The sequence below is a fragment of the Thunnus thynnus genome, chromosome 23 (genome assembly GCF_963924715.1).
Source record: "Thunnus thynnus chromosome 23, fThuThy2.1, whole genome shotgun sequence".
NCBI lineage: Eukaryota > Metazoa > Chordata > Actinopteri > Scombriformes > Scombridae > Thunnus > Thunnus thynnus.
In genome coordinates, this window is record NC_089539.1 from 15401106 (window position 1) to 15424065 (window position 22960).

The following is a 22960-nucleotide window of genomic DNA, read 5'->3' on the forward strand; positions in this document are numbered from 1 at the left end:
TTTCAATAAATGTCATAGAAATTTACTGATATCAGCAATTACAAGAATAGACTACAGAAGAAGGGACGAGTTGAAATTGTTTGAAGTTTGAAGCCAACACTTCACAAGACTTTTCAGTCATCATTTTATATATACATAAATATAATAGTACTTTTAGTCTAAAAGCATTTAGCAGAATAAAACTCTCCCAAAAGTTAAACTATTTGTTCTTAATGCTTTTTTGTACCCTCAGGAAAAGGCATCAGCTACGTTCTCCAGGAACTGTTTCAGGAGTCTCTGGGGATGAGGCAAGATGTGGCCCATGTTCTGGTTCTGATTACAGATGGCAGGGCGCAGGATAATGTGCTGCCACCCTCCAGAATTGCTCGTGCTCTGGGTCAGTCAAAGTTATTGTTGTTTATTTGTGTATAAATCTGAGCAATAGGTTATATTTCTTCTTTAATTACTCCAAATACCTGGAGGTTGACTCTGGATTGTCTGGTTTGAATCAGGTGTCAGTGTCCTGGCAGTTGGAGTTGCTAATGCAGACATCGAGGAGCTGAATAAGATAGCAGCTCCCACCAGCTACAAGAATATCTTCTACTCACCGACCTTTGATGAGTTTCCCTCCATAGAGAGAGAATTTATCAACAGTATCTGTAGTGAGGAACTCCTCTCAGAATTCAAGCTACATGATGAGGTAAGAATAGAAACTTTTGAGATATTTTTATAGTTTAAGCAGAATTTTTAAGAAACTTGAAAAAAACAACATCTTCTGTCCACACATGCAATTTAAGATGGCCTTTACAACTGGCATAATAATGTTTTAGGTGATTGCACTGTTACAGGATAGCTCTCAGACTCATTAAAGCTGCTCAGGTAGAGTAAATGCATCCAGAACACATATAGGAGAGGTCATCCAAACCACCTGTGGAGCTGGTTAGGCTTGCAAAGTGACCACATGTTACATAAATGTAAAGGCAATAGCTTTTTTTAATCAACACACAAAGACAGGAGGAAACACTTTAGCCGTCTTGACTTAATAATGACAGAGCAGTGGAGGGTGTGACTGCAGCTCAGATGAAAGCAAGTGCATTACACAGATATTTCTGGCACTGTAGTCCACATTAAGTCTGTCGTCCAAGATGTCTTTGACCAGTCGGTAATGCATTCCATCTTCCTCATTTTTATTTTCAGGTTGCTCAGCTGGACACCCCGACTGAAGACCCAGAGGAGCTGCTTAAGCCTCAGGGTCCCTGCTCATCCCAGTGTGTGAAGGTTGGTACTTCACACAAACATAATTATCCTCCTCCTCCTCCTCCTCCTCCTCCTCCTCCTCCTGTTCCTCTCCCTGTCACTGTCGTCATCATTGTTGCCTTCGTCTCTGTCAGTAGCATATCATCAGTCATGTGTATGAGGGTACATATTATATACTGTTCATTAAAAGTACTCATGAATATTGTTATTGCTTTTTATTGTCAGATGTGAATTGGAAAGCAATTTGAATGATTTTTACCAGTTTAAACTTCACTGATAGATGCTGACATTTATTTGAACTTCTCACATTACGGTTGGTTTGATTAATGAGTTCTTCTCTTTGTTAACCTTCAACTATTAATCATATTAATTGTTTGTTTTTTCCAGGGTCAGAAAGGAGAAAAGGTCAGTTAATTGAGACATGTTAAAGATTAAACCGATTTAGAAATGTCTGTAAAAACAGTGTTATATATGTTTGAATAATCTCACTCTTTCTTTCAGGGAGATGGTTTTGGTCTTGGAGGTCTGGTATGTTTTATCAAGTTTTCTTTTTTTTTTTTAACAATATAGTACCTGTTACTCAAAAAGCTGACACTTATTTTGGATGTATGGATATTTCCATACATCCCCCACCTCTTGTTTCTACATTAACGTGATCTCATGGCTATTCATTTACGTTCACTAACTTTATTATTAATTCAACTTTTCAATATAACAAGTGGTATTTGTTGTCTATGTAGAGATTTAGGCAAAGCCCTGGACAGTTTGATCCTTTCACTTCTTCCAAAGGAGAGAAGGGAGAGAGGGTAAGAAGCAGTATACAAACACAAACTCATACAATCATACATTACACATTACTACTGCCTTCATTGTCATCATCGCCATTGTCATTGATAATAATTTGTGGTCAATAATAGCTCGCCTGTATGCTGTCAGTTTGTCTATATCTGTTTTACATGTTATTTGCTTTAAGTTGACATGCAACCCAACTATCGACATGGACGACACAATGTCATACTAGCAAAAATATAAAAGAGCTGCAGCATCTGCGTTAAAATAAATCTCTATACTATGTTTGGTATTGACAGATTTACAGGTTAAGAGATGTTTGGGGGATATACACATTATGCTGGATGTGGAAACGTCGTGCATCTGTTTTTTTAGTATATATGATTCAGGGAGCAGATGTGCATTGTTGGCTGTTTATGCACAGATTAATGACAATAAGAGGCCTGCTCATTGTTATGAATCGCTTGAATCAGTTACGGTAAACTCAAAATTTCTGCCCTCATAGCTCCAGTGTATCAAATTATTGCCGTAATTACTTTTTCATTTTTATTGTATCCAGTCTCATAACCTCACATTGATTGTGTGAGTGAGTGACTGTGGCTTTGCTTGTGTATGCCTATTATTTTATTTTCCAGCACAGACCATAATGATTTAATTTAACAGGGGCCTTCGGGAACAGATGGTGTTCCTGGGTTGCCTGGACGACCGGGGAGAACTGGACCCCCAGGTTCTGCTGGCCAGCGGGTAACTAAATTCAGAAAAAACAAGACCTCACACTGACATGGTTTAAGTTTATTTCATTCAGGTCTGATTCTGAAAATAATATTTGTTGTTTCTTTCAGGGCCCTCCAGGCGTCCCAGGTGATATGGTAAGATAAAATATGACTAATACATTTATAAAAGAAAATCTTTTTAGAGCAAAATGTTGGCAAAAACTTTTGAATTGTTGTTAATGTTAATGTTTTTTATATGAATTAATCTAATAAAAACTGTTTTTGTCCCTTAATGGCAGGGTCTCCCTGGACTCACTGGTCCAAAGGGCCAGAGAGGAGAGAGAGTAAGTCTAAACTGTGGATTTAATTTAAACTAATTGATGTCTGGACCAGTTAGCGACTCTGCTTTTCTGTGTGGATTTATCTGCTTTCATGGAAAGGACCGAAGTGCTACAACAATACAGGATAGGAATACTGTGTTGTACATCCACTGTAATGCCTTTTTATATTTCTACACAGGGAGAGCCTGGATATGTTATAGCAGGCACAGATGCAAATTTTGTCCCCGGACGAAAAGGAGAACCGGGGTCTTCAGTGAGTCCTTGACAAAGTTTAGGATTTTTTTCTGGAAACAGTTTTGGGCAAATCAAATATATTTATTTACTGAATGTTGCAGGGTCCCCAGGGACCTGCTGGTGTACCAGGGGTCAATGGAGCTCCAGGCCTGCCTGGCCAGCCAGGTCCACCAGGATCAGCAGGAATATCTGTCAAGGTAACATGGATCTGATTTAAAAATCCATAATAACCCAAAAAGCAGCATACTGTACAACCTGTGAACAACTTAATAGCAAAGTGACATCTCACCATGTATGTAATGTGTGATGTTTAAAGCAAGGCAGTCATTTCTTGACTTTAGCCCCATGTCATTATACAATGTATTACATCAGATCATGTCAAACTAACCTACAGTATTTAGTATGAAGTGTCACAAAATGTTTAAACATGTTTGATAGTGAAAAACATAGACCAACAAGTTGTTTTTGCTGTTTGTACTTTTTAGGGAGATCCTGGTGAGCCAGGAGAAAAAGTAAGTAAGAAGGCTGTTTTGTATCCCTTCATTAGTCTTTAGACAGTTGCCTACATTTTAAGAAATTGTATTGACTAGCATGTTAGTGGACCTAACATGTCTTATAATTATACTAAGCATAAATATTGTGTAATAAATTTTGTCTTGTATGTAAAGCTTATATTACATTACATTACATTGCTTCATTTTCATAATACTTTTAATATTTTTGAAAGGGTTTACGTGGGAAGCAGGGCTTGAAAGGAGACAAAGGAGAGTCTGGAAGAGATGTAAGTGCATAGTTGATAAAATTACTAGAAGTGGCAAAAGAAATTGCTTAACAGAAAACTTATTTAGAGTTGCCATCTGAAGAAATAATTTGCATTAAGTGTTTTTCTCTGTGTTTCTCATGCACAAACTCTGAAATACACACACAAATACACACTAGGGCATTGCAGGTTTGCCTGGTCCCATCGGCATTGATGGGGTGCCAGGATTACCAGGTCAGAAAGGAGACAAGGTAAAAGTGTCCATTATTCATCAAGAAATCACAACAGTCCACTGAATATATGTGAGAATGAGGCTGACTGACAGGTGTGATAAATAAACACTTTTGCAGGGTGAAGAAGGAATTGGCATACAAGGTATTCAAGGGCCTCGTGGAGAGTTGGGAGAGAAGGTACATCTCAATGAACATACAATAGAAATCATCCACTGATAGCATATTATATTAATTATTATGATAATCTTATAATTTTACTTCATTTAGAATACAAAGCTAATATGTAAACCAATACTTGCTCCCAGTAAAACAAGACTTAAGGCTGGGATGTCATCAAAAGACCTTTTCAAGAGACATTTCGGAAGGAATTCCACTGACAATCAATGAGAGGCTAAATTTGAGCTAATTGAGCACTGAACTTTGATATCACAATCAAACAATGGCACAACTGTAATAAGAAATGTACAATAAACTGCCTGGACTGCAGTTACAGCATTCACAAGGTAGTCGTCTATTCAATGTCAGTGTTCACAGCATCACACAGTGGTTTCTGTCGACTAAGCTGTCCATTATAATGACAATAACAAGCTAATTGTGTTATTGGACAGACTTTAAAGTGTAATATGATTGTTCTGAATGCATTAACGTGAAATAACGTTTTTGTTTCATTGTCTTTTGATTTGCAGGGAAATATGGGCTTAACGGGACCAGTTGGCCCAAAGGTACCCAACATTAAAAATAAATTTGGACATTAAGTAGTCTGTTTACTGAATGTGACATGATTTTGTTTCAGTCAGAAAGCTTTTTATTGATTGATATTGTTATGCGATTTATCTTTGAAGGGTGAGCGTGGAGAACAGGGCATCCAAGGAGTCATCGGACCGCGGGTGTGCACCTCATCATTATCTCCAGTTCAATAGCTAGCAATGAGTTCCTGCATATTTTACCCTCAAACACATATAAATTAATTCCAGTTTAGTGTAACGAGATGGAACCAAACCTATCTAACTAGGGGTGAATAATGTTTAAGAATCAGTGATGAAAGGATTCAGAGCTGGTGATTTATTTTTACCTGCAGGGAAAGAAGGGATTCAAAGGGGAACAAGGGGACAAGGTGAGTTCATCCTACACACACATCTCCACTCGCTCTTCATTAGGCTGAAAATACTCACTTAATAATTAATGTGATAAAGTGAAATAATGATTTTAACGCAGCCGAAAGTCAAGCTAGTAGATATTGGAATAACACTGTGATAATACCTGAATAAGATTTTGTGTATGTGAGTGCATGTGTATTGGTGCAGTTTTCAGTGCCAAATTAACAAATGCATTTTTTAAATTTTTTGAGGGAAAACAAGGAGAGATGGGACCTATAGGACCACAAGGATCCACAGTGAGTGAGAATTGCATTTGATAGAAAATGACCTAAATTGACAATACATAGACAGACTTTTTAGCCACATTTTGAAGCCAATCAAGCCTCCATTGACTCACCTGAGCGCATTTAAATCTACTTCATAATTTCTTTTTGATTACAAAGAAAGCCTTAGGCAGAAGCAGTATATTTACTGGAGATCCACAGTGAATTGGGCTGGAAAAGCCAGCAATACACTATTAGATAACTACTTTCTAATGTCTCCTAACAGACTTTTAGATTGATAAACAAACAAATAAGGAAGCCATTTTGTTCTAGGCTCTCACGATTAGATTCTGTTAGAGATGGTTGTGATATCACTTGATTATGAGCCAAGTTGACATACCTCAGTGGGTATCTTTTACAAATGGCTCATTTTCTCCCACATCACTGATTTTTAATTTGAGGCAGCACAATCCTTTGGAAGAGATTATCACAAAAAATGCTGTCATGAGGACCATCTTCCTGTCTTTTGTAATACGGTTTTCATTTGTCAATTCAAAAAGTTTAGCTTTCAAGATAAGCAGCCAATAAAGTTTTGGTTAACTGAACAGAATGATGGCTAATGTTTTAGGGTATTTTATAGTTTATGATAAGTGAAGGTAAATTGAAAACTAGAAACAGTGTAGATATATGTTTTGATTTATCTGTTGTACAGGACAGTGCAGTAAATGATGTAACTGCTGCTGGCAGAGAGGCTCAGAATTCAGGAATAATAGATAATCACTATCAGTTATAGCATAAATAGCAATACAGAAATTAAAATATTTTACATTTACCTTTATTATTTCAGGGAGTGATGGGACCAGTGGGGTTAAAGGGAGATGAGGGTCCGAGAGGAGCCCCTGGAGATCCTGCCAAGGGTGTAAGAAAACTGATTCACTCATTTTAAACTGTGTAAATACATTTTAAACTGTGTAAATAGATTCTCTGAATACTCAGAACTCAGTCTTCCTTTTCCCATTACAACAGATTATTGGCCCAACCGGAAAAAAGGGTGCCAGGGTAAGTACCCAAAGACAGCTTTTTGTAACTTTTATTTATACAGAAAAAGTTTTTTCCATTGCAGCGTTCACCACTGTGTAGGAGCACTGTGATCCACATTAATATTTATGTACGCACTGAGCTGTGTAGCACATTCACAGTCTTGCAGATTGTAGTTTTTGTTTTATACCTTTTTCAGCTGCAAAAGTGGGAAACAGAGAAAGATTCAAAGGTCAAACCCTCAATTCAATTAAATATCAATTTTGTGATATTTAATAATTAAATATGACATGACATGACATGACATTTCCAGCTGAACCTTCAGCCCACTTCAAACAAGTGAGAAGAGCACAGACAAAACCAAAAATACAGAAATCTTGCATGAAAAAAAAACTAAATTGTTCCAACTTCCAGCTTGTACCTACCTGCTAAACATCTCAGTGCCTATTACACACACTTATTTACATGTTAAGAATGAAGTTTCAGAGTTTATTCTTGACCTTGGAAACAGCAGTTGACACACAAAGTACAATCAATTACTTTGTGTGCACAAAACTTTGCCCCCAATACCTGCAGGGCTCTGTACAACCTGAACAATTGGATTGATAATTCATGTATATATAAATATATATTTACTGGTCAAAACACTTTTCAATATATGTACAGTGACATTGGTTTCAGCCAACTATGAGCTTTGCATGTTTTGTTTCTGTTTTTTGGGTCTATTGGCTCAACCAGTAATATTACTGTTGCCTCCAGTGGGGCTTTGACTCCAAGATAATATAAATTCCTGTCTGCAGTGGTCTTACTTTGACTACAGGCGCAGAGTTTTAGAAGTTGCTCAGTGGGAGTAAAGTGCAACTCATTTCCTGGTTAGGTTTTCCCAATTAGCCATTGTTACATTTTGTCACAAACTCACTTGTATGTCAAAGTCAATTGCCTGGATTTATCTTCAACAGCATAAAATTAGTAAATCAGCTGAAGGGAAGTGATTCCCTTAATATTTTATTCTGTCGAAACATTGTTAATTAATTGTTGCGGGTATTCTTGCACGCTCAGACTCAGTCCTTTGGGTCTGCTTATCAAACACAATTAAGATTTTTTCTCATTAGCTTTTGCAGTGGGACTGAATGCTTCATTGAATGGGTGCTCTTTAATCTCAGTCCACAGGGTACCATTTAAAGTGAAGAGAGTTTTGTTTTGAAACTGTTGTGATAATGTAGCCCAGTGACCAGAATCACTGATTGATGTGCTGTGTATGTATGTGTGCGTGTGCGTGCATATTTCCTTCCCTTCAGGGAGACGTTGGTCCAGTTGGTCCTACGGGTCCGCAAGGAATAAAGGGTGAACAAGGAGACAAAGGAGAAAAGGTTAATAGTGAGAAATACTGTACATCACGCTTGCATTTTTTCAATTTCTACATGTTGTCATTTATTATTCACTGATGTATGAATTGAGCAAATTGCTGTTACTCTAGAAAAAGCTTTGTAATGATACGGCTATGATTTGTTTTTGATGTGTGCAGGGCAGTCCTGGTTTTGGGATTCCAGGCCAGCGAGGACCAAAGGGAGAAAATGGCGAGAGGGTGAGTCCCCTGAATAATGAATTAATTCAACCCTTGTTGTCATTCTGTGATTCTGTGATACTGAACCAACAAATAGCTGTTGATTGTTATTATATTTGTTTTATTATTATTATTTACAGGGAAATGTTGGTTTGTCTGGAAAACCAGGACCAAAAGTAAGTGAAAACAGATTATTTTACTGAAAGCTGCAGAAACCTAAATTTTTACATCAACAATTGATCTCATGACACTATGTAATGTGAAAGAGGCTGCAAGTGACAAACCCACAGAGAATTATCTCCTGACTCTGCAGTTCTCCTCAACACCATGGAACATTTTAGCATAATAAATAAAATTGTGTCATATTGGCCTGCAACTTTACTGTTTTGGTTGTCTGTCACTGCTCTCATCAACATGGTTTGTGCTGTAGAAGCAGCAGGCAGCTGTTTTAAGCTGTAAAAACACACTACACACTACCTGCCCCACACCAAACTGCAGAAAGACAAAGCTAGCACCTAGCTGGTGAACATAGTGGAGCATTTTGTAACTAAAGATCCAGATATATTTTACTCAGGAGTATCTGGAGACCAAGCCAGACCTAAAACAAGGGTGAATATTGGACTTTCATTCCATATCTGCTCATGTATGAGGCTCCTAAAACTTACTTTTTCAAAAGATTCAAACTTTTACTGATGTTGTTAATCAATTTTTTTGTCCAGGGGCAGGATGGCTATAAAGGTGACAAAGGGAGTCTTGGTTTACCCGGCAATGCTGGAGAACCAGGATTAAGAGGTAAAGATGTAAGTAAATCCTGAGTAGTTGTTACAGCAATGATACAAGTTGTTTGTATAACACAGCAGTTCACAAGGCTTTGTTTGGATTCCATAACATCAGGAAAAAGCTTAGAGTATGAATTAAAACATAAGACATGAGTAGAACATGATAAATGTCTGGACAAGTCATTGTTTGGTATGTCGCACAGATGGCTGAATATTTACATTGCAGTACTGGTGACAATTATTGTTGACCTTGTGTGTAGGGTGCACCTGGAACTAAAGGAGACCAAGGGATAAAGGTACAGTGAGGTTGTTTGTTTTTATGCTTTTGTTTGTTTTATTGGTCGGGGTCAGGAGGTTAGCTGGTTTAATAAAGACCTATACTTTACATTCAGAATTAGATATGAAATTTAATTGATAAATAATTTTTTTTTTTTTTTCACAGGGTGAACAAGGACCACCTGGAGAACCTGGTGACAGAGGAATTAGGGTATTTCTTTGGTGTTTTCCATAACTAATACAGCAATAAGATAAAAAAAGTTATATTCATTTAACTTTTTACGTTTAGTAAGTGTTTGGGGCCCTGATTGCAACAATCTGACCAAAAGACTAATTAGCCTTCTAGTCACCATCCGTATCCTAGAAACAATCAGCAGCGCTTCATCAGCATATTTTAGAGGGCACCTTGGCATGTAAGAGTTTAATAACTGAATAATATGGCAGGAAAAAAAATGAAATCTGCACATTGCTCGGGCCAGATGATTAATTTCCTGAAATAAAGACACCGGTTTAAATCGCTACAGTTTGCACAGGCTCACTGACCCAACTACTCAAAAAAAGACAAATATACACATATATTTTGCAATTTGCAAGGACCAATACAAGGATACTGTACAGTTTCATTTTATGCCCTTTGTTAATTCCTTTCTTAATTTTGGTCAGGGTCCACTGGGTTTACCAGGACGACCAGGAGACCCTGGAGAGAAAGGAGAAATTGGGAATCTTGGCTTGCCTGTAAGTTCTTTATGCATTAACAGAAGATGACTACTCCCTGAAAGAAATCAACATAAAATATCTATTTTACTTTGTTTTTTCACAACTTTACTGTCAGTTGTGTTTGTAGGAAATAAGTTTATTTCGTAGAGTGAATGTCACCATAAACCACTGAAATAATATATCATAAATTCCAATGCTTCAAGATAACCTGTGATTTTTTTTTTGAAGGGAACTGATGGAAAGAAAGGTGAAAAAGGAGAACAAGTATGTTTGTATTCATCATCCCTCTCACTGATTGAGCATGTTTATTGTTTCTCTTGGTTGATCGTCTTGGGCTCATTCTTCTGTGTCAGTCACCATGTCACATCTTCACAACATTTCATCCTCCTGTGACTTCATGATTCCCCTTTTGATATATTCAGTAATTAAGTTTGGGTTTTTGTGTGGTCACGCTTCATTGCACCTACTATTTTCCTTTGTATTGCGAATATGGAGCGTGATTAGCAGTGTGACATGTTAGATTTTAACTGTGTTTTCTTGTGCTCTTGTTTTGATCCTGCCGCTGTTGTCACAAAGGGAAAACCAGGACCTCCGGGAGAACAAGTAAACAAACCTTTATTATAATTTTTGACAGCTTTCCATCAGTTCAGCCATGTTTAACAGGGCATTTGTTGCAACAAAGCTCGTAAAGAACGAAAGAAAAAAACACCACTCTCCCATAAAACACTGGAAAATCAGTGTCTCTTTTCAATCAAGTGAAATTGTTTGTCATCTAGCAAATTAATGTTTGTGCTTTTTTATGTTGTTCTACCAGATTGTTGCAGACAACAACATACTGACCAGAGTTATTAAGGTAATTTAAGGAATAGCATGCTTTATTTTATTCATCTTTTTTCTCATGAGGGAATTGAAATTTCTACTCTCCTCTGGTCTCCTCTCGTATCTTCTCATCTCGTCTCATATCCTCACGTCTCATCTCCTTTTGTGTCCTCTTCTCTCCTCTCCTCTCCTCTCCTTTCCTCTTCTCTCCTCTGCTCTTCTCTTCCCTCTTTCAGGGCGAACCAGGAGAACCAGGTCAGCCTGGTTTGAGAGGGGAAACAGGTCTGCCTGGACCAAGAGTGAGTATCTCTTCTTGTTCCACAGACAGTATATGTCATGGAAAAGCCATGTCCATTTTAATGTTAGTGTTGAACATGTGTAAACTTACTCTGTTTCAAGGACACTCTGCACCCGCATTTTTAAATTTACTATTATTGTTTCTTACCCTTTACGCTCACACAGGACTGTGATATAAAATTTGTGTGTTACAAGCTCCATATACTGCATCTTCTCCTCAAACAAGCTCAACAGATATACTGTAAAAATGTAAGACAACAGAAATCGTAGAGAGTTTTTATTCAACACAAGCTGATCATAAATACCATCAATACTGCAATCAAACAAATTGTCACACAGAATAAATGAATCTGAGGTGATAAAGGAAGGATACTGGCACGTACAGATGTTGTAATTCTGCTAGGGCTAGTTCTTCTACAGTAGCTTTTTCATGTTATTGGCTTTCTTTCTTAGTTATATTTGGTATTTTTCTAATATCTTTGCTGTTCTGAATCATCCTACTATTTAAATATTTGTGTCTCTTCACAGGGTCCAGAGGGTAAACCAGGACTACCAGGGCCATCTCTGGTATGTACATCATTCAAATCGCATGTATTGCGGTACTACTTGTATCAGTACATTTGTTTAAAAATGTATGTGTTGATTTGCAGGGTGGTTCTGGAAGAGATGGACTTGTTGGTTTACCAGGGAAACCAGGAATAAAGGTAATACAAACTTGTATACACAGTTTAGCACACATCATTCAAATCTATGTATGTGAACTGCTTTGAGCTCAAATTTCAGAGCTTACTCATTAGATTTTTCACAATGCCTGCAGGGTGAAGAAGGACGAAAGGGAGAGCTTGGTTTGGTAAGTGCAACATGCTTTTTTTAAAATAAGAAAACACTGTATGTAGTCATACTGTATGTGTACATGGTTAACAGCACATTAAGTAAAATTATTTGCTCAAATATTAGAAAAAGAGGAGCCTCATTGTAAGATTGTAGCAGTTAGCAGTTGTTTGAGTTTGTGATACAGTCTACAACTGAGCTGAATCAAAAGACAGATGACCAGGTTGACAGAACATAAAAGCTTCTTATGTCGCTATAAAAATTACAGATCATTATCTCTCCTACACAAATGCATTTATGAAAGGAAAAGCAATGATGATGTCACATTCTTTGAATATTTATGCATTTTTACTCACATCTTTCATTTTACTCACGTTTTCAAGCACCCACACACTTCAGATGTTTTATGTTTTTGGTGTGATGCTTCTATTTTTTGTCTGACGTTTATGTTCTGGTCCTGAAGAATTGTGTGAATTTCATTTAAGTGTTTTTTTTTTTAATAGTTGACATGACACTTAAACTTGAAAAATGTAACTTTAAACTTAAACAAGATGAATAAACTGCAGTGCTTCAACTATGAATGATGTCTTTGGACAAAAAAAAATGTAATTCATTTATGTTGAGAGTTGAAAAGATGAATGTATTTTACTGTGCAAGTAGAAAGACTGTGTGCCTTTAGGATTGGCTGTGTTTGGGAACTCTGGTGATTCCAATCAATGCACAGAATATTTAGCTCCTGGGAGGGTGCCAAATGACAAACAAATAAACTTAATTGGATCACTGCTGGTGGCTAATTTTAACATGTCAGTAAGATACGTGGCACCATGAATTTCGCAAGACTCTGGTTTCTCTCAGAAATGCAACAAACAGAAAACAGACTTAAAGACCAGTTCATATGAATGTGGCACTATGAGCTTTTTTTATGTCATATCAATGTTTGACATGATAAATTTGAAACAGAGATTTTGGGTTAAAATCAATTGTTAAAACAAACAAACAAACAAACAAACAGGACAAGCTAGTTGTGACCACAGGGTCATCAGTACTAGAATCCATTTAAAATATAGTCAAGAGTTAGATAAATAAAAAGTTTGTTTATGTATGTATGCATGTTCATATGTATTTGTGCATCATATGTATGTTTGCATGTGAACAGAAGGGAGAAAAAGGAGATCAAGGCCGGGTTGGGATCGCAGGAATGCCTGGCTTACCGGGAACTCCAGTGAGTTAGTCAACAAACATTCACTAATCCTCCTTTATATGTTTCTAATGGTGATAGTCAATACTGGAGTCTACATTCAAGCCAATATAACAAACTATATTGTTGTTTCAAGTGTGTAATTCTGTTTTTCCATCATAATGATCAATCTGAAGAATATCTCCAGAGATTGAGGTTGTGTTATGTCCTCTTCTCTTCAGGGGAGACCTGGCATCGATGGGAAGAGGGGACTTTCAGGAAAAGATGTGAGGAACATTTACATGTGTGATACCAACTGTATTACTGTTATATTGATGCTAAAGTTATTTTGAGATTTTTTGCTATTAAAATTCTTTAAATCCTCAAAATGTGTTACTCTTTTTGTGTAACTTGTTGAAATTTAAAATGTATTTTACTATCACAGGGAGAAAGAGGGCAAAAAGGAGATGACGGCAAAAAGGTCTTTCAAATTTATTGTAACCAACTAAAACATCTATGAAGCTGCGTTTTGAATACACACATTAACTTTTCTCTCATTCCAGGGGGATAAGGGAGATGCGGGTGCAAATGTAAGTGCTTTTGCGATTAAAAAGAGGAAAAAAAGTGAGAAAGGTTGCAACACTGAGGTGTTTTTGTTTCTTCACAGGGTAAAGATGGTAGTAAGGGGGAACCAGGACCTCCGGGATTGCCTGGTAGGCAAGTGCTTGTCACTTCAGAGGTAAAAATAATCGCTTGCATTTTCAGTGATTTGTTAACAGGGAAGGAGAGATTTGGGTTGTTTTTTTTAATAGAGTAATGAGTGCATGCAGGGGTATACCTATAATCATTATCACTTTGGCTCAATTCTGTTTTGTGGTGATTCAGAAAACCATTAAACAGGTCCACCTAGACTTGCCTGGCAGTTTAAACTTTACTGATTTTTCTGTGAATCTGTTTACAGAACGCAAATATTGACGAAATCCGACAAGCATTCCCAATCCCAATGGGTCCTCCAGGAGCTACTGTGAGTTCAATGTAACACAAGACATGTTTCTACACATTTATAGCTCATGAATAATGACACATAATTTCAGCTGTTGCATGGTGTAATTCATATTTTGCCTGCATGACATCTGAGTCATCATTCAGCTATGACTATAGTGCTTTTATTGTGGGTTGCAATGAGTTGTGCCATTATCTGCAAATAGATATGGCAAACTTGATGCCATGTCATGCATTGTAGATGCATGTTCCAATGTCTTGCTCCTTTGTTTCTGTGTGTTTAGGGTGCACCGGGAATGAAGGTAAGATGGTGATGAGGTTTATACTAAACTGAGTTACAAAAAAAAAAAAGAAATATTGGCTGTGTAGCTCATTTGTTCTTTTTTATTTTATTTTTGCAGGGTGATAAAGGAGAAAGAGGCCTACAAGGAGAGAAGGTAGTGCTGATCAGAGTAATCCCTCAAAAACACATGTATATGGAAATGGAAATGACATCATTTTCACTGCATTTGCTTTCATGTGTCTTTAGGGTGAAGCTGGAGCTCCTGGAAAATCTATTGAGATGAAGGTGAATACAGAATGTAGTGGTTGCTCCTCTGGGATACATGCTCTCATTTTGTATTATTAAGTTTTTGAGCAATGTGCATTCCCTTTTATTTAGGACATTGAAGTGATGTTTGAAGCCTACGGCATCAGGGTGAGCTCTGAGCATGACATTGTACCAATTTCGAGGTTGACAGAATTTGTGTGAGTATTTCAGTTTGACTTAAATAAAAACTTCTTTCTTTTCTCAGCTGCCTTTGCTGAAGGCTTTGATTGACAGGCTGCTACAGGAGGGAATAGAGGAGGTGCTTCATGTGATCGGCACCTCCAAGAAAACAAAGGAAAACACAGAAACTCACACATCCAACATCATCACTAAGTACACAGTATGTAAACATGAGAAAAAAGTGTGTGTGGGATTTTATTAATAGTAAATGGTCAGTTCAAACACTGTATGAGTAGTTTAATGTACCTGTGACAGATAGATTTTAATGTATAAAAGGTAGGACAAGATCTTCAGAAGGTTTTTGACGCTGTTTACTTACAATCACAACAATGTAGGAACACAGGTTAATAAATCTACAAATGTTTTACATTACAACATACTGCTTATACCAGCTGATTGTGCCATCTGAACAGAGTCCATTGAAGTTTGACCTTTCCAACCAGCCCCTGTCGGAGTTGGACACCATTAAGGACGCTGAGTTAGACGGACAGCCTCCAGAGTCTTTAAAAGTTGTAAGTGACCAAGCTGATAAAAGTCTCCTGAGTCATAAAATCTCTAGAAAATCTGCTATAATTATACGTGTTTCTAAGACAAAGAAACTTAAAAATTAAATTAATAATTATATTTTGGTTCATGATACTACTTAAGCGATCTGCTGTATGCTTTGTTGATTGAAGATACTGTACTGACACTAACAGAACATCCACTGTAGCTACAACTTATAAATAATTATATTAGTTTAAAATGCAAAATGTGCAATAACATATATACATATCATCCAATGCTGTTAAATTTTATATTTGAGCAGGCTGTATATACTGTACATAACCACCTACTGTATGTATACAAAGAAACTTACCACATTTTTTTATCAGTTCAGTATTTATTTCAGCACACCTTGCACTCTTATACACCTGTACACTGTATCCGGTTTGCAAAAACAGTACTACCTGTATATGGACATTGTATGTTGTCCATTGGTTGTTTTTATTTGCATGTATCCATTTTTCACCTACTTACTTGTACATAATAGTGATATGTTTAGTTTAATTATCTTTGTTTGTCTTTTTTGTCCTTGTTTTGGCTGTTATGTCCATGTGTATCTTCCTGAACATTGTTGTGTGTCAGTACATTGAGAGCCACCAGAAACAGAGTCACATTCCTTGTATGCGTGAACATACTTGGCCAATAAAGCTGATTCTGACTCTGATCAATGTTGTACATATTCTACATTGATATAATAATCTATTCTACATAAGTTGGCTGACTGGACTAAAAATTCTTTGTGTCACCTTACACTTAAATTTGAACCTTAAATAAGTTTACATCAAATAGATACTACTGTTGGACCAGTAGCATCACATACACATTTTGTCACATACACTGCTTCTGTCTTTTCATATGCAGGACCCTTTGAATGAAACTGCAGAGCGTCCCACATTATGGAGCGTCACCACACTGAAAGGAGAGCAAGAGTCTGACAGGATTGAGGCCAAGTTAAAGGCATCTGAAGGGAAGGAGATTGTAGACGGGAACAGCAGCGAAATATCTTCACTCAAAATTAACCTGACTGTAGTCAACTCTACTTTAAATTACACTTCAAACCAGGAGGTAAGGCTATTGTACAATAAAATATGCCATCTTTAAATCTATAATTCTATTAAACGATTGAAAACATGCTGAGCACTTTAAACATGCTAATATTTTATCTTCTGAATTTCTTCATTTACACAGAGAGTTAAACATTTCATTCAAACTTGTGTCACATATTCATATTGCTGATAACATTTTCCCGTAAAATTCTGGGTTCAACTGCAGTTTAGTACCTTAATAATATTTTTTTCTTTATCTCTGTCATTTTTATTCTGACCCTTAACTAAACATAGAAAAATTGTAAATTAATCATCATTAAAACACAACTTAAACTTAAAAAAATAACATTAACTGTTGCAAAAGGGCTGCAGGAGCCCTTGAGGATAACAATCTTTTATGAAGAGCAAAGGATGAAGACTGAACTTGGCAAGTTTTAATATAAATAAATGATTAAAAAAATGTGTAAGTCGTGTTTTAGGGCTAAATTGAGTTATTGGAATTGAAAACACTGAGGTGAGTCAGAAGTTGGAAAGACTTTGTTCTGTCTAGCATTCATGTTCTGTTTATTTTAAAAAATCTTACTATCAATAAAAACATTGAAATGTGTATGTCAGACGGTTTCAGGGTTACCAGAAACTGTGGTGGAGACTGTTTTCCTCACTCAAGAAGACTCTCTGAAGAAAAATTCAGGACAAAAGAGAAAGAACAGGGAACGTGGGAAGGTAAAGCTTCTGTAGACATCTTATTAATGACTGGGTGTACCCTGAGGGATCATAGACCAGCATGAGTATTGTTTCATCTGTTACATTCAACATATAACATTAATATGGGATACTTTTAACAAGTATAATTATGTTGCCATTGATCATTTAAATGTGTATTATTATAGGACCATACTGGTGTTGCATGTTTTAGCCCTGTATGTATTAACCAACTCTCCAAGGCACATTTAGATTAATTTCCTATCCTCCATGCATTTGCTGATTCAAGATTATACCAGTACAGTATGAAAATCAACTTACAGAGATTTGAAACTCACTTGACATAGATTACAGTAACAATTTTGTCACCATAATTTATTTAAAAGAAATAAAAAATCATGGTATTGTTGCATGCAGATGGGGGCAGTTGCTTTTTTGTAAGTGTTTTTAAGGACACTCAGACATCCAGGAGTTGGAGCACACATGAGCTATATTGTCAGAAAATTAAATCCAAAAGCCAAACAGTAAACATTAAAATTGTTGTAAGAATGATGTAAATTTCAATGTTTCTTGCAATAAAAACGCTCAAGTATTAGATTTGTGAAGCATCCAAAAATACGCTAAGCAGAGTTTTGAGAACACAATTCAGGGCAAGAAAGTGCTCTCTGTGAAAATACATCTCAAGTCTCTATGAGCAGATTTTCATAACTCATTTCCTCTTTTTTACTGTAATTGAAATATTTGTTCCATACATATAGAAATTACATTGTAATTACATTGCACCGGTTCAATATTTTAACCAATGATTTAATCATAAAATCGATATAATACTGCTATGAAACCAACCATGAAACCAGCTTCTACCTGCAGGGAATCAAGCTAATCCACTTAAGGAATATCTCAAAAAATGGTCAACAATAAATTTGTAATGAATGGGCTGAAACATGCAAAACCATCATTGTGGTCGTACAAGTATAAATAGTTCTAAACCATTTTGGTAACTTTTAACACTGAGGGCTCCTAAACATCTTAATCTTTTATAATTATTAACTACTTATTCCCCTCTTAAACATCTGCCTAAACCTGTCAACTGGTTGTTTTGTACTTGATCTTCAACAACTTCTGAAGCATGAGAAACCTTTATCTTTTTTTCTCTCTGACTGTGAACTTCTTAACCAGGGCAAAGGAAATAAAGGACGACATAAGAGGCAGAGACACCGCCTGGTAAATGTCCTTGAAGGGGTCAAACGAAACCTGGAAACTCAAACTCATCTTTGCCCAAACTAAACAAAAACAAACCAACTAACACAGCTGTCTCATACTGCAGAATTTAAACACAGACTCTAACACTGGCTTGACATTAACATAACCTTATTTGTGTAGAAATAACAATTTTTACTAAAATATAATAACAAATAATTTTAATAGATTAACATATTTTAAGTATAACGATCATTAATTAAGCAGTAACTGTATATATGGTGTGGCTAGTATAAAGCATGCATTAGTCATCCATGTGCTTCTCTTTATATTGATAACAGTTCTGATAATTTTGATTAATGGGTGGCCTTGTACAGTAATGTCTTCCAGTTATTGCAACAAATGATAAATTATGATCTATAACAGTATCTTCCTGTAATTATTGTCTTCTTTTCCTTTATCTGAAGACAAGTGAAGAGGGCGAGCAAGAGGAAGAGGAGGAAGATGAGTTTTATAATGGCGAAGAATACAGTTATGAGTATGAGGTAGGCAGCTGCAGTGAATGACTAATTCATGCACTGTGGGAAACTTCGATTTAAAGTGATGATTGATGATGTGGGATTGTTACAGATCTGGAGCGTTGTCGCAGTGACTGCCTTCTTGTTAACGGCGCTGTCAAAATCATAATCAAATCGCTTGTTTTTTCTTCTTTTTTTTTTTTTTTTAATAGCAGCATCTCTGGGGACAGAAATATATCTGTGCCCACACTAAACACCGGAAAAAGTTGATTAATGACACACCCACTACCTGAATTAATTATTAAGAATAAATTAGTTTGTCATTACAGCCCACTGCATCTGCTCATCACACACTGGAGAGTCTGTGGGTTTGAGTGTTAAAAAGTTAGGATGAAATTATTATATTTATATATATAGAGCCAGCACAAAGTTTGGACACACTTTCTCATTCAAGGCAATGAGAAGGTGTGGCAGCACAGAGTGTGATGATGATGGTGGTGGAGGGCGCTCACATCACTCCAAAATCTTCCATAGGTGTATTGATTTGATTTGCAGTGACCCTTCCCTCTAAGGGGACAAGTGGACCCAAACCATGCCAGCAAAATACCCCCACAGCATAACAGAGCTACCAGATCCCCTCACTGTAGGGGTCAAACACTCAGGCCTCTTGGTGTATGGCACACATGTACTCACCCACTTGTTGAGAATATGGTGAAGGATGACTCATCTGACCATATCACTTTTTCCACATCTCTGTAGATCAGTGTCTATGGTTTTTTCACCAATGAATTCTCAAATGTGCATTCATCTTTGTAATGAGGGCTTTATGCACTCCAACCCTACTATAATATCCCTTTTTAGTAAATGTAAACAGATTGTTCTTGCTGACAAAATCTGATCATGTCCTGTGTTGACATTCTCAATCACCTGAGGAAGAGTTGCTCTTCTGTTTTTCCTTACATATCACACCAATGCACGAGCATGACGGTCATGAAATCTGACCCTATTTACTCATGTCTTTCCCATATATCTAAATGCAGACATCACCATTCCTATTGAAACACTAACCAGTTGAGCAGTCTTTGTGACCGAAGCTCCTGCCATCCGTGCCCCAACAATGAGCCCTCTTTCAAAGTCACTTAGATCTTTTCTTCTTGACATATTGATACAAAATCCGAACCAACTGGGCCTGCTCAGCATTTTTATACATGCCACAGAGCAGGATTGGATGTTAATTGTTTAATTCTACCATGCTGTGCACCTGTGTGGAGGCATCTGCATTCATTATGTTTGTCCACATTTATGCAGGTTTTTCCTTTAATTTGTTCTTTTTGAAAACAGGCAGAACTTTCCCCGGGTAACTCTCAGGAGGTGAATTTACTTCAAAGAGCATTCTCTCATCTGTTTCAGCCAGGTTGGGTAAAAGTGTTATGATTCATTTTTAATGTAAAATATATTTAATGTTTTTATCATACACAGCTTCAAGACCAAACAGATGAATTCCTCCATCCACTGGAAAACAAGGTGGGCATTAATAACAAAAAACTCATTCACTATTGCTCTGATAGAAAAGGAGCAGAGACAGCTGAGCTCAGTTATGTGCTGCTCAGCTGTACCTGTTTTTCCTCTGCAAGAATAATGACATATTTATGATGTTTAATCTGTGTAGGGGGAACAATTAACATCACACAGTCCCGTCCAGTTAGAAGCGTTGGCAGGCATCTCCAGTCATCCTCTGACGTCCCTCTCAGACCGAGACATAAATGCACAGGTAAAACTACACAAACTGTGTGATGTATTAGTCATATTGAAATGAAACACAAATATAAAATTTTTTGGTGTGTCTGCCATTATTGTGGTGATCAGTAATTTATAAGAAAAGTCTTTTTCTATCCATAAAGTTCCTTCCTCATAAAAAATATTTGCATAACCAACTTTTTGGATGTTTTACATGTGCAATGTTTATACGCCTATCCATATTTGCTATATAGCAGTTTTCTTCTTCACTGCCTTGTTGGCTCATTGCTATTAACAATACCAAACATATAGCACATAAAGAAGAGGTTGGGGAGGTGGAGGGAGCTGCAGCAGTGAACTTTTAGTGTGTTGTTTTTTTCAATGTCACGTTGTTATCTATTCTTTATTGTCATGAACAGGATGAAGTGTCACTGCCTATACCTCCCACCACCACAGAAGAAGAAGATAAGGTAAGATACGGGCTTAAATCTCACTTGAATGTTTCTTAAGATCCTTGCATGCCTTGGAATGAAAAGCTCTTTTATTTACACTTAACACAAAAGGTCTGAAAGTGATGGACAAGTGCTTGAATAAAATGAAGGATAGACTTCACTTCTTCACAGATTTCTACATGTCATAATCTTAAGATTTCTGTAAATAAGCCATGATTTAAGTGGTATAAAATAAGCACTTGGCATAATTTTTCAAGACCTTTTCTTCTTTCTACTTCCTGTGAAAATTTCACCAGTGAAAAAGGGTGCACATGTTTTTATTATGGGAATGGAAACATACCATCACAGATTTTATAATCCACAAACATTACCAAAGCATGAGATAGAGCAGCATTTTTGAGCAGCATGCTTTGAGCATGATTTCTCTAAAGCTTGACTGAATGGGAATGAGCAGAATAAGTAGCAGAGTTCGACTCTTCACGAATGATTTACTGACTAAGAATAGATTCCAGAGAGTTACTTTTAATACTTTCTCTCTCTCGTTTTTTTAAACAGGACATCTCTTAATTCCAGAGAGACTGTGACTATAGAGTTGTAAGCTTTCATAAGAAAACGCTCTACATGAAGAGTGTGAATAAACTGTGAACTGTATTGCTGGTGAGGAGCCCTGAACCTGACCAACGTTTCATGAGGGGGGACTTCTTTTCACACAGCGACGATGTCACTCACCCAAAGCCAAAGCCGTGCCAAAATTCATGTATTGGGGCTTGTATTGGGGCTTTTTTTTATGAGTAGAGCTCTATATAAAATCAGGCACCACAGACATGAGAATTGTGACCTCATGTCCAAGTTATAGTCATTCTTCAGTTTGTGTAATGTAAACTCTAAGTGTAGCCTTTACTTTACTTCCCTTGTCTATGGCTCCTAATTTATTTATTAAGACAAATATTTCTGTGTAATAAACATCACATTAGATAAAATGCAAACCTTGCTCAAAGATGTGCCACAATTTTTAATGCATATTACCTTGTGTCAAGTTGTACTGAACTTTTTATTTATTGAAAAGCAGACAAATGTGATGTTTTACCTCACCAAGTATTTTTGAATGCCTGTGATATTATTCTCAATATTGAAATACTATAAACAATTTTGTAGCCAGATCAAAAACTTTTCACTGGTGAACATTTTCTCAGTTATTACATTGTTTTGTCTGTGTTTAACCTCTCTGTGCATGTATCCTTCAGTAAAAAAAATGTTAAAATGACTTTCTAAGCAAGTCTGTGTCTTTATTTCTTACATTTTTAGTATAATACACATCAATTCACACACAGTATCACGACTGTTTAATAGAAAGCATAATAGATAGAAATACGCTGATTGACAGTTTTGGGGACTTGACAGGTCCCTCGATCCCAAATCAGGGTCAAGAAGAGCGCCCCCTGGCCCTATTCTATGGTAAGTTTCACCTGGTTTTGTAGAAGATAGATTAATGATAATAATAAAAATGGTAGTAGTAATAATTTTTATATTTTAGGTGTTCATGCCAGGTGCCCCAGGTGGAAGAAATCGGTTCATGGAGGCACAAAAAGTAATATTTTTACACTAGATGTTTCCAGTCTTTAAAAATTAAGACTTCATACATGTGGCTCAAATTGCACTCAAATAAAATATGCAATTTCATGCTCACTGTGAACTGCATTTGAGATTTACCTCTTCATTGTAATTTCAGTATGTGTCCTCTGGAGCTCAAGGTTACAACAGCTTGAATGTAAGTCTGTAATCAATGATGTAGATAATAATTATAAGTATATTTTCAAAGAAAGA

At 36.6% G+C, this 22960-nt stretch overlaps 1 protein-coding gene across 3 annotated transcripts in view; it reads left to right on the forward strand.

The window, feature by feature from the left end:
• The window catches only part of col7a1l (collagen type VII alpha 1-like), a 60262-nt gene that overhangs the window by 21119 nt on the left and 16183 nt on the right, over positions 1-22960 (forward strand). The window contains exons 23-79 of one of the 3 annotated variants that reach the window (XM_067582247.1): positions 233-376; positions 492-679; positions 1177-1257; positions 1624-1641; positions 1738-1764; positions 1977-2042; positions 2689-2769; positions 2868-2894; positions 3038-3082; positions 3258-3332; positions 3415-3510; positions 3799-3825; positions 4041-4094; positions 4253-4324; positions 4424-4483; positions 4993-5028; positions 5149-5193; positions 5385-5420; positions 5655-5699; positions 6514-6585; positions 6693-6725; positions 8003-8074; positions 8230-8289; positions 8409-8444; positions 8988-9068; positions 9308-9343; positions 9490-9534; positions 9987-10058; positions 10269-10304; positions 10617-10643; positions 10855-10893; positions 11096-11158; positions 11685-11723; positions 11807-11860; positions 11974-12006; positions 13144-13209; positions 13407-13451; positions 13610-13645; positions 13728-13754; positions 13832-13903; positions 14126-14188; positions 14451-14468; positions 14568-14603; positions 14696-14734; positions 14828-14863; positions 14961-15095; positions 15349-15447; positions 16343-16546; positions 17143-17250; positions 18409-18453; positions 18897-18974; positions 20427-20471; positions 20617-20718; positions 21104-21154; positions 22538-22591; positions 22671-22724; positions 22866-22904. In XM_067582247.1, coding sequence (XP_067438348.1) covers positions 233-376; positions 492-679; positions 1177-1257; positions 1624-1641; positions 1738-1764; positions 1977-2042; positions 2689-2769; positions 2868-2894; positions 3038-3082; positions 3258-3332; positions 3415-3510; positions 3799-3825; positions 4041-4094; positions 4253-4324; positions 4424-4483; positions 4993-5028; positions 5149-5193; positions 5385-5420; positions 5655-5699; positions 6514-6585; positions 6693-6725; positions 8003-8074; positions 8230-8289; positions 8409-8444; positions 8988-9068; positions 9308-9343; positions 9490-9534; positions 9987-10058; positions 10269-10304; positions 10617-10643; positions 10855-10893; positions 11096-11158; positions 11685-11723; positions 11807-11860; positions 11974-12006; positions 13144-13209; positions 13407-13451; positions 13610-13645; positions 13728-13754; positions 13832-13903; positions 14126-14188; positions 14451-14468; positions 14568-14603; positions 14696-14734; positions 14828-14863; positions 14961-15095; positions 15349-15447; positions 16343-16546; positions 17143-17250; positions 18409-18453; positions 18897-18974; positions 20427-20471; positions 20617-20718; positions 21104-21154; positions 22538-22591; positions 22671-22724; positions 22866-22904 — 3473 coding nt within the window. The remainder of the gene's footprint in view (positions 1-232; positions 377-491; positions 680-1176; positions 1258-1623; positions 1642-1737; positions 1765-1976; positions 2043-2688; positions 2770-2867; positions 2895-3037; positions 3083-3257; positions 3333-3414; positions 3511-3798; positions 3826-4040; positions 4095-4252; positions 4325-4423; positions 4484-4992; positions 5029-5148; positions 5194-5384; positions 5421-5654; positions 5700-6513; positions 6586-6692; positions 6726-8002; positions 8075-8229; positions 8290-8408; positions 8445-8987; positions 9069-9307; positions 9344-9489; positions 9535-9986; positions 10059-10268; positions 10305-10616; positions 10644-10854; positions 10894-11095; positions 11159-11684; positions 11724-11806; positions 11861-11973; positions 12007-13143; positions 13210-13406; positions 13452-13609; positions 13646-13727; positions 13755-13831; positions 13904-14125; positions 14189-14450; positions 14469-14567; positions 14604-14695; positions 14735-14827; positions 14864-14960; positions 15096-15348; positions 15448-16342; positions 16547-17142; positions 17251-18408; positions 18454-18896; positions 18975-20426; positions 20472-20616; positions 20719-21103; positions 21155-22537; positions 22592-22670; positions 22725-22865; positions 22905-22960) is intronic. The other 2 variants (XM_067582249.1, XM_067582248.1) reach the window with 2 other exon arrangements.